The following is an 11,694-nucleotide window of genomic DNA, read 5'->3' as shown; positions in this document are numbered from 1 at the left end:
GGGAAACATAGGATAGACTAAGAAGTATTCTGGTTTGTCTTGTACTCCAAGTAGATCATGTACTCCTATATATACGCCCACGAGGCTCAAGCAATAAATATCAATTCCACCAATCTCCCTCTACCCTTCTGACAGTAGGATCTCCAAGATGGTCCCACTGCTGCCATTTGCCGCCCTGTCGGTGCCCGCTCGCCGTGAAGTAGGAGCCATACCTGGCGCTCACGAACGCATGCAGGTGAATTGTGCATTACCTTCGACACGGCGGCTGGAAACCGAGAACGTCGCCGCAGTGTCCTGGCAGTGGGAAAATCAGTTGACCGGCGCAACACGCAACAACGTGTCGTGCTCGAGATGTCAGACGTCTCGCCGGACTGGGTCCTCACAAACGCCGTGCTGGTGGAGGCCTATGCGCCGCCTCGAGGAGAGGGGCGGGCGGAACGGGGCAACATTTGCGGCCGACACTGGCCTGTGGGCGACGGGGGAGGAAGCTGAGGGGTTACACCGACGCGGCAGGTCGGCCAATCATCCCGTTTTGACTAATAGAAAACATTATTAGTTCACCTATTTTGCATTGAATTTGTACAAACATAAAAGAAGCACGTTGTGTTTGGCACAAATATATGTGCAAGCGCCTGTCAAGGGCCAAATGATAATAAAAAATATTATAATTTTTTCGCTTCAAATTTGTAGTCCGTTGTTCTTTTTCTTTTTTTGATTTCGCACCAATTTTTCCGTTTCCCTCTATTCTCTCCCGCCAAGAGCCACTAATTATAGTCAGAAGGAAATAAGTACGCGCGCTTCATTAACATCAGCTCTCGCGAGGAGGTAACTACGCCACCAAAATCGGAAACCTCCTCCCCCTCCCCCATATCAACGCAGTTCCCTTCCTCGTCTTGTACGAAGGATCCCTTCTTGAGCAGATCGATCGTGGCCTGCCCTCCCTCCTGAGTCTCATAGCTCGCCCTGCCGATTCCACCATTGAGGCTAAGGGCACCAGAGGCGTGTCTTGTTCAACATCTGGGCGGTAAGCAGATCAATTCCCACACCTGATTCATAGAAACATAAGGTAAATTCTGGTATGACTTGAAGATTTTGCCTCCTCCCCCCCTTCTTGGTTCAGATCTGTCCCTTCTATCCTTTCTAATTACTCTTCTCTTGAGTGAATTCGATAGTGCACACCAACTGTTTGATAGTTGTCCTCTGTTATTGGTTTAGAATTTTGGGGAGCCTTCAGATAGAGTTGGTTGCTTCTGGTAACTATTGGGGTGTCAGGTGCGGACGGGTGCAATATTTCAATCTTGTTCTGCACCATTACTACCTTGCTGACTTCAATCTCTTCATAGACTTTTCTTTATGGAACTCCAATTCTGAATATCATGTTCTTGTTGGGTAGTATAGTTGGGTTAGTTCTTATGAGTATCAGACCATGATCTGCGGCCCCCAATAATTTGAATGTTGATTTTTTATGAATACCAGAACATGATGTGCAGCAGCACAATTAACAGTCCAGTCTGGAAACGACACACTTGTTCTGAAAATAAATGTTAGTGACTTGAGAATAACATATCATCAGCCTAGCTATATTGGTTGTGCATGAACCAAACCTCCTTAACAGAAAAGAGAATGAACGTGGGTGTCCTTGATCTTCTCATCCTCTTACTATCCGTGGATAGTGTTATACCTGAACATGTGTGCCCCCTCCCCCTAGCAAACACCAACTTAAGCACCATATACCACATCAAGTACAATGTGGTCTGACTTATTTTGTTGATTGCAGGGGTAGTAATTACTTGATAATATGATTGTTTGAGCTGAAATCTGAATTAATCGTCTTCACATCTATTGGGATGACTGTCATAAGGTGGAGTAGGACCACAAAATATTGTCTTTTGCAAAAATTATTTAAACTTTTGGTCATTTTAATGTTGCAGCAGATATGTCACGGACAAGAATTAACGTTGTTGAATCTAATGAAGAATATATGATGGAAGAACAGATCGATCATAATTCTGCTGCAAAAGATGTCGAATCATCCGATGTCCATGAAAGAACTACTAATGATGAAGAAGGCTTCACAGATTGTGATGACGCTAGAGTGGATGAAAACGAAGATGGTAAGTTTGTTTCTCATTACTTACCATTTGCAATATATGATTATTCTTCATTGTAACATATAATTCATGGTTCTATATATTCAGGTGAAAATGCAGAAACAAAAGAGCGTAAGAAGAGGAAGCTGAAATACATTTGGAACCTTCCAAAAGGGAAAAGGATAATGGTTCGCTGCAATGAGATAGATCAGCCAATTGGAAAAGAGGCTAAACATCTTGGGGATTTTCTTGGCTCAGTTGCAAGGAATGGATCATTGTGTTGCTTGAGCTACAAGGACTGGAGAATGCTAAAAACTAAAACAAATGTAAAGGCTATACTAGATCAAGTGAAGGTAAAATTTAATCCATTGAATATCCTTTACTAGTTTGTTCTATGTTGCCTTACATTACACTCACCCTATTTATGTTGTAATTGTTTTGTAGATGAGGTTCCTTTACCCTCCTCGCATGGAAAAATATATATTGAAGGTAATTGGAGACAGATGGAGGCAACATAAGTCCGATTTGAAAGCAATGTATTTTGAAGAGAAAAAAGCACCGAAGCCAATTACAATAATAAACCAAAATCCGTGACTCCGGATCAGTGGAGATCTCTAGTTAATCATTGGACAACCCAGAAAGCGAAGGTACTTAAAAGAATTCCATTTTCAACTTTCCTTGTTGGTCTTTATATATTTCTGTGTAGATACGATGAAAGATCTGCACATAATTGCTTTGATTTATTCTTTGGTAGGGGATTAGTGCTACAAATAGAAATAATTGTTCAATGAGGAAGTCTACACATACTAGTGGGACAAAAAGTTTCCCTCGTAAGAGGGAAGAAATGGTAAAGTATACTAACTTCATGCATTGCTCTTCCATTCATGTTTTCTAATGTAATTCATGTTTACATTACATATCAACAGAAAGATGCAGATCCTGAAAAGAAGTACCCTCATAGGGCTCACTTGTTCATGCACACGCACAAGCCAAAAACTTGCAAGAACAAAATCATTAATGCTCATGTGGTACATTTACAACTCTCAACCATTCGTATTTGAATTTGATATTATATATATTCTTATATTCGCATTGTTCCTGTATTTAGGAAGAGTTGAAAGATATTATGGACAAGAACCCTGAATTAGCAGATAACAGCGGTGGAAAGACTGCATGGAAAGGAGATGCGTTGAACAAAGTATTAGGGGATGACAAGCCTGGCCATGTACATGGTTTGGGACTAGTTCCAAACCCAAAAAAACTTTTTGATGTTTCCACTTCACGTGTATTCCAGAATACACATTTTACTTCGGTGGAGGATACACCAAATGAAGATATGCTAGCTTTTAGAGTTGAAATGGAAAAACTATATCAAGTAAATAAAAATCAGGATGCTAAAATTATGGAACTAGAGGAGAAGCTGAGAAGAATGGAAAGACAACCAAATCAGGTAAATTTCTAACAAATGTAAGCTTCATTTATTTTGTGGACTAACCTTTCCGTATTCCTATCATAGGAAATTTCAGATCCCATGGCTACAATTGGGCTTGAACCTTCGGTTGATGGACACAACTCAAACAGAAAAGTTTGTATCTTGTCAAAGTACACAATAAAATTCCTCAAATTTGACTCCAGAAATTATTTCTCATTTGATATTTATGTTATGCTATCTGTAGAGAGTGCTTGCTCCTCCGGTTGATGGACTCCAACTTGTTAAAAAACGATCAAATAATTTACAGAACAAGCCAAGTGGATCAAACAATGCAGATTTGCAACCATCAAACAAGAATTCTGTTTCAGATAAGGTTTGTCTACTTAAATACTCTTTAGAACCTGTCATTGCTGAGTTTTAAGTTGTTGTGCTTGCACTTTTTGCAATTGCATATAAAATACCCAAAACTTGATGTGTGATCATTTATCCTAGAACAAAAAACTATGGTTCATAATGGTGGCAGTGCACGACAACTAGAAAAATGCTCTACTACACACAAGGTATCAACATAGTCCCATATACTAAGTTATGATCAAACTATAGTGCTCCCATGTTTATGTCTTTACTTGTTGCTATCAGAATGTTGTCCAGAACCAAGAAACTCCTCATAATTTCAGTGCTCAGCAAGGGGAAATAAATTCTGCTACACATAAGGTATATTTCTGTTACCATATACAATATGTTCAAAATATATTGCTCCGATGGTTATGTATGTACTAGTCGTCTTGCTATCAGAATGTTGTTCAGAACAAAGAAACTTCTCTTGAGAATGTTAGTGCACGTCAGGGAGATAAAAATTCTGCTGCAAACAAACGGGTATCTTTTCAAAATCACATACACATTTCTGTTCAAACTATAATGCTAGCTTGTTTATTTGTTTATGACTTCTTCTTTGCTATGATACTGTTCTCCAGACCAAAAAAAAACAAAAGGTGCCAATGCAAGCAGTAAGAGTGCTCAAAGTGGTTCGCTGAGCTGGTTGGGTGCCAGTGAATTACCTGTAAGAGTGCTCATTCATTTCAGATGTTCCTTTGTTTTCATTATATTTTTCTCATATGGTTACTTTGATTTTCTCTAATAGGCAGGAACTAAAGTATTCTTGAAGAGCCTGAAAAACCATAACAAGGATGAAGCTCTTGCTACAATTGGAAGTTGTGATCCAAACTTTAAACTTGATGGTGATGAAATTAGGAATGAATTCTGGGCGGTGCATGTTGATATGGCACTTGTGAAAACTGAAAATTTGGTACGGAGTCGCAAAAACGGCACTACTCTCGGCAATGCAGAAAAAACAAAGATTGCATGGCCCTCAACCTTTGTACGTGACTAATATCTTGCCTCTATTACTACTTGCATCATGTCAATGCATTGTGTGTTAACAGTTCATTTTTTTTCTTGTTTCTAGATTCAAAAGATAAATGCATGAGTATATGGGTGGGTGGCAAGTGTACTGCAATGATGATGTTGATATTCTGCTTCATGATGGCGACGATGATGGATGCTTTCAGTTTTAGTTATGTTCTCGGGATGATGTTCCTGTTGGATGTTGTTCCTCGATTAAGTTTTAGTTAAGTTGTTGGGAAGTTGAATGCTTTAGTTTAAGTTTCACTATCAAGAAAGTAGTTAGATTATGCATCACGTTTGGATGATGTTTCTCTTGTAATATCCACTATTGTAATCCAACAATTTTATCTCATATATGATATATGATTTCTTCCTGTTGTCAGTATATTCTCTTGTTTTTCCTTCACTTCAAATACACAATTACATGGAGCATTGATTACATAATAATAATAATAATAATAATAATAATAATAATAATAATAATAATAATCACACTAAATTTGTGCCAACACTTGAAGCGTTGGAAATTCTTCGTTGCCAAGTAATGGGATTTTGATTCTTCTACATTAACCACCAACATATAAAACTGTTGTAGAAGTCCCGTTTATCTGTTGTAGTCTTGCAACGGTTTCTTTTACCAACGGCAATATAAGCGTTGCATTATGCGCTAGCAACACTGGATGAGGCAACGCATCTTAAACCGTTGGTAAAGACACTAACAACGCATATATGGGCTTTTAGATACGGAAAAAAGCGTTGTTATAGCGGGGGTCTTGTTGTAGTGCAAGTACTTAAGGCACAAGATGATTTGCTTAATGAGTTGAATAGTAAGAATAATGATAATGCTGTTAGGGTTATGACTAGAGGTGGTAAAATGACCCAGGAACCTTTGTATCCCGAGGGCCATCCTAAAAGAGTTGAGCAAGATTCTCAGAGAATTAATACTGATGCACCTAGTCCTAGTAATAAAAATAAAAATAAAACTGATAGGAGTTTGCATGCTAGTGAACCTGCTATAGACACACCTGAGAATCCTAATGATATTTCTATTTCTGATGCTGAGACACAATCTGGTGATGAACGTGAACCTATTGATAATATTAATAATGATGTTCATGTTGATGCTCAACCTAGTAACGATAATGATGTAGAGATAGAACATGTTGTTGATCTTGATAACCCACAATCAAAGAATCAACATTATGATAAGAGAGACTTTGTTGCTAGGAAACGTGGTAAAGAAAGAGAACCATGGGTTCAGAAACCCATGCCCTTTCCTCCTAAGCCATCCAAGAAAAAGGATGATGAGGATTTTGATCGGTTTGCTGAAATGATTAGACCTATCTTTTTGCGCATGCGTTTGACTGATATGCTTAAAATGCCTCCTTATGCTAAGTATATGAAATATATTGTTACAAATAAAAGAAAGATACCGGAAGCTAAAATTTCCACCATGCTTGCTAATTGTACTTTTAAGGGTGGAATACCAAAGAAACTTTGAGATCCAGGGGTACCAACTATATATACCATGCTCCATTAAAAGAAACTATGTTAAAACTGCTTTATGTGATCTTGGAGCTGGTGTTAGTGTTATGCCTTTCTCTTTGTATCATAGACTTCAATTGAATAAGTTGACACCTACTGAAATCTCTTTGCAAATGGATGATAAATCAACTGCTATACCCATCGGTATTTGTGAGGATGTGCCTGTTGTGGTTGCAAACGTTACTATCTTAACGGACTTTGTTGTTCTTGATATTCCCGAGGACGACAGTATGTCGATTATTTTTGGTAGACCCTTTTTGAATACTGCAGGGGCTGTTATTGATTGCAAAAAAGGCAATGTCACTTTCCATGTTAATGGTAATGAGCATACGGTACACTTTCCGAAGAAACAACCTCAAGTTCATAGTATCAATTCTATTGGAAAAATTTCAACCATTACTATTGGAGGTTTTGAATTTCATCTCCCTACTGTTAAAAAGAAATATGATATTATTATTGTTGGGGACATGCATATCCCCGTTGAGGTAACCTAGTGTTATTCGAAAATTCTCTGGTTTCATGTCATTCGGAAGAAGTTTGTTAATAAGACTTGATCAACCTTGTTAATGGATTCCTTTTGATGGGCATGAGATGGATGAATTTAGAAAGTACAACTCTCTATACCCATCTTTTACTTTATGTTATTTAGATTCAATAAAGCAAAAATAGTATTTTCTGTCTGTTTTCTGAATTATTCGTGCACTAAAAAAATGTCCCGGAAATAAAAGTTCTCCAAATGCCCCGAAAATTTAGTATGATTTCTTATAGAATATTTATGAATTTCTGGCACTAAACACAGACCAGGGGGCCTCACCAGCTTGCCACAAGGTCAGGAGGCGCGCCCTACCCCCTGGGCTTGCCCCTGTCCTTGTGGGCCCCATGTAGTCCCCCTCCACTTATTCCAGCACCCATCCACTCCTTCTTCCTCTAGAAAAAATCACTCCACTGCTCAAACTCGTGTTCTTGCTCATCTTGCTGCCATTTTCGATCTCCTTGCTCAAAGCTCCATTTGCAAAACTGCTTTGGGGGATTGTTCTTTGGTATGTGACTCCTCCAATGGTCCAATTAGTTTTTGTTCTAGTGCTTTATTCATTGCAAATTATTGTTGTTGTGGTGACCTTGTTCTTGAGCTTGCATGTCAAATATATATGTCCGCAGAGTGGTCCCCATCAGTCCACGCACGGATATGAGGTCCCCATCAGTTGGCAGGTGCGCCCCCCATATGGGTCGGCCTAGGAGGAGAAGGAAAGGGGGAAGGGAAAGGAAAGAAAGGGAATAGGATTCCCCCTTCCTTCGCTCTCCCCCTCTTTCCTTCCCCTCCGACAAATATGGCAGGGGGGCGGCTTGGGAGGAGCCCAAGTAGGATTCGGTCCTACTTGGGGCGCCTCGTGGCCTCTCTCCTCCCCCTCCCACCTATATATATATGGGAGGGGGGCGCCTAGAACACACCAGATCAATTGTTAGCCATGTGTGGTGCCCCCCTCCACCGTTTACAAGCCCAGTCATATTTTCGTAGTGCTTAGGCAAAGCCCTGCGGAGATCACTTCACCATTACCGTCACCACGCCGTCGTGCTGACGGAACTCATTGACTACCTTGACGACTTCCTGGATCAAGAAGACGAGGGACGTCATCGAGTTGAACGTGTGCAGAACGCGGAGGTGCCGTGCGTTCGGTACTTGATCGTTTGGTGTGAGAAGAAGTTCAACTACATCAACCGCGTTGTGAAACGCTTCCGCTTACTGCCTACGAGGGTACGTAGACACACTCTTCCCCTCGTTGCTATGCATCTCCATGGATAGATCATTACGTGTCCGTAGTTTTTTTCTTTTCCATGCAATGATTCCCAACACCAGTTACGTTGTGACGTTTGATAGCACACAAGGCATTCCTCCGGTATCTTGGAGTTGCATGATCTCATGGTCGAAGGAATATGTATTTGACATTAAGAAAGCAGTACCAATAAACTGAATGAACATATGCTAAGCTAACGGATGGGTCTTGCCCATTACATCATTCTCCTAATGATGTGACCCCGTTATCAAATGACAACTCATGTCTATTGTTAGGAAACCTTAACCATCTTTGATCAATGATCTAGTCTAGTACAGGCTCACTAGGGACACAATATTTGTTTATGTATCCACACATGTATTTAACTTTCCGGTCAATACAATTCTAGCATGAATAAAAAACCTCTATCATGATTAAGGAAACATAATAATAACCATTTTATTATTGCCTCTAGGGCATATTTCCATCAAACTTATCAATAGTCACAACTGGAGGTCACGACATTCAAGACCAATCAACTTTGCTAGGAACTAAGAAAACTTAGCTAGTGTTGGGGAACGCAGTATTTCAAAATTTTTGCCTACAATTACGCAAGATCTATCTAGGAGAAGCATAGCAACGAGCGGGGAGACTGTGTCCACGTACCCTCGTAGACCAAAAGCGGAAGCGTTTTATCAACGCGGTTGATGTAATCGTACGTCTTCACGATCCGACCGATCCTAGCACCGAACGTACGGCACCTCCGTGTTCAACACACGTTCAGCTCGATGACGCCTCTCATACTCTTGATCCAGTTGAGGCTAAGGGAGAGTTCCGTCAGCACCATGGCATGGCGACGGTGATGATGAAGTTACCGGCGCAGGGCTTCGCCTAAGGACTACGACGATATGACCGGGGTGTGTAACTGTGAAGGGGGGCACAGCACACGGCTAAGACAAATCTTGGCTGTCTTTGGGGTGCTCCCCTCCCCCGTATATAAAGGAGGGAGGGAGGAGGCTGCCGGCCTAGGGGGCGCGCCAAGCATAGGGAGTCCTACTAGGACTCCCAAGTCCTAGTAGGATTCCCTTGACTATTCGGAGTAAGGAGACAAGGAAAGAGAGGGAGAGGGAGAAGGAAAGGGGGGGGGGGTTGTGCCCCCACCCCTTGTCCAATTCGGTTTGGGCAGGGGGAGGCGCGCGCCACCTTTTGGCCCTTCTCCCCTCTCTCCACTAAAGCCCAATAAGGCCCATTACTTCTCCCGGTGAATTCCCGTAACTCCCCGGTACTCCGAAAAATACACGAATCACTTGGAACCTTTCTGATGTCCGAATATAGCCTTCCAATATATGAATCTTTACCTCTCGGCCATTTCGAGACTCCTCGTCATGTCTGCGATCTCATCCGGGACTCCGAACAAACTTCGGTCATCAAATCACATAACTCATAGTACAAATCGTCATCGAACGTTAAGCGTGCGGACCTTGCGGGTTCGAGAACTATGTAGACATGACCAAGACACATCCCCGGTCAATAACCAATAGCGGAACCTGGATGCTCATATTGGCTCCTACATATTCTACGAAGATCTTTATCGGTCATACCGCATAACAACATACGTTGTTCCCTTTGTCATCGGTATGTTACTTGCCCGAGATTCGATCGTCGGTATCATCATACCTAGTTCAATCTTGTTACCAGCAAGTCTCTTTACTCGTTCCGTAATGCATCATCCCGTAACTAAGTCATTAGTCACATTGCTTGCAAGACTTATAGTTATGTGCATTACCGAGAGGGCCCAGAGATACCTCCCCGACACACGAAATGACAAATCCTAATCTTGATCTATGCCAACCCAACAAACACCTTCGGAAACACCTGTAGAGCATCTTCATAATCACCCAGTTACATTGTGACGTTTGATAGCACACAAGGTGTTCCTCCGGTATTCGGGAGTTGCATAATCTCATAGTCAGAGGAACATGTATAAGTCATGAAGAAAACAATAGCAATAAAACTTAAAGATCATTATGCTAAGCTAATGGATGGGTCTTGTCCATCACATCATTCTCCTAATGATGTGATCCCGTTCATCAAATGACAACACATGTCTATGGTCAGGAAAGTTAACCATCTTTGATTAACGAGCTAGTCTAGTAGAATCATACTAGGGACACTTTGTTTTGTCTATGTATTCACACATGTATCAAGTTTCCAGTTAATAAAATTCTAGCATGAATAATAAACGTTTATCATGATATAAGGAAATATAAATAACAACTTTATTATTGCCTCTAGGGCATATTTCCTTCAGTCTCCCACTTGCACTAGAGTCAATAATCTAGTTCACATTGCCATGTGATTTAACACCAATAGTTCACATCACCATGTGATTAACACCCATAGTTCACATCGCCATGTGACCAACACTCAAAGGGTTTACTAGAGTCAATAATTGTCAGAGTAAATGGCCATGGGTAGCCTAACCGACTCCCCCTGGCTCTTCGAAAAATTATCAGGCCAATCGAGCCTTCAAGCATCCAGAGCATGGGGCCGCCTTCCTCTGGCCGGCTATACCCAAGGCCGACTACCAGAAAATGACCCGGCCTCAAAAACCTTCCCGAAGAAAGCTACGAGATGGCCTCCTCCAGGAAGCCGGCCCCAAGAGGACCGACTCCCAGAAGCCGGCCATGAAGAAGGCCGACTCCCAGAAGCCGGCCAAGACTGCACCCACCAGGGCTGCACCCACATAACGGTGATAAGACGGGGCGTGGCCGCAGTACAGCCCACTACCCCCGAATCCCAGAACATGCATGGCCACAGGGCGCCGTACGGGTCAGCCATCCCCCATCCGGCGCGGCATTGTAGCCATGTTGACCTCAACGTCACCCACGACAGGCGCCAGTACGGCCCGCGGGTGGCGGGCCCCTTTAGCCAGAGAGACGCTCGAAGGCGGCCCGGCCTCCCCTAGTCGGCCTGGGGCGTAGCCGGCTGCCTCCCTCCCTCGAAACATGTGCATCATTAAGGAGACAAGATGAGGTGAGGCTACAGTGAGAGCCCGCAAGGCGGCGGCACTGTAGCCACGCTTACCTCGACAAAGCCCTCGTCATCAGGGGCGAGGCAACAGTAACCAGCCGCCGACAAGGCCCCCAGGCGGTGGGGCCGGCCTGTTGGCCAAGAGGCCGGCAGCCGGCGGGACCCACCAGTCGGCGGGCCCCAATGGCCGGTGGAGAAGCCGGCAAGCACAGACACTGACGGCTGGGACCCGCGCCCAGCCGGATTACCATTGTACCCCTGGGGGGTAGGCCTATATAAATCCCCCGGGACACCCATGCAAAGGGTTGATCTCATAGAGTTTTACACACCACATAGAGAGAAAAGGAGAGCTAGCCTTGCCCTTCTTCTTCCTCTAGCCAAACAGCTCAAGGAGCACTTGTAGCTACTTGTGTTGATC

General features: G+C 42.6%; 1 protein-coding gene and 1 long non-coding RNA gene across 3 annotated transcripts; both read left to right on the top strand.

Moving 5' to 3' along the window:
* Nucleotides 1-1,136: 1,136 nt before the first annotated feature.
* LOC120976183 (uncharacterized) lies at nucleotides 1,137-3,943 on the top strand. Its single transcript, XM_073511991.1, has 5 exons — nucleotides 1,137-2,937; nucleotides 3,017-3,118; nucleotides 3,199-3,540; nucleotides 3,607-3,675; nucleotides 3,767-3,943. Exons 1-5 carry the CDS (start codon nucleotides 2,878-2,880, stop codon nucleotides 3,941-3,943), a joined length of 750 nt encoding a protein of 249 aa, XP_073368092.1. The 5' UTR covers nucleotides 1,137-2,877.
* A 71-nt stretch (nucleotides 3,944-4,014) lies between these two features.
* LOC123497733 (uncharacterized) lies at nucleotides 4,015-4,398 on the top strand. 2 transcript variants are annotated; one of them, XR_006671465.2, is made up of 3 exons: nucleotides 4,015-4,082; nucleotides 4,162-4,236; nucleotides 4,330-4,398. It is a non-coding gene; the product is annotated as an uncharacterized lncRNA (long non-coding RNA). The 2 variants fall into 2 exon arrangements; XR_012181031.1 differs by having other exon boundaries at nucleotides 4,162-4,398.
* Nucleotides 4,399-11,694: the final 7,296 nt, after the last annotated feature.

Source organism: Aegilops tauschii, chromosome 3 (genome assembly GCF_002575655.3).
Source record: "Aegilops tauschii subsp. strangulata cultivar AL8/78 chromosome 3, Aet v6.0, whole genome shotgun sequence".
In the NCBI taxonomy this organism is placed as follows: Eukaryota; Viridiplantae; Streptophyta; class Magnoliopsida; order Poales; family Poaceae; genus Aegilops; species Aegilops tauschii.
The sequence above is the reverse complement of the archived record's forward strand: the minus strand, read 5'-3'. Positions and strand labels throughout refer to the sequence as shown.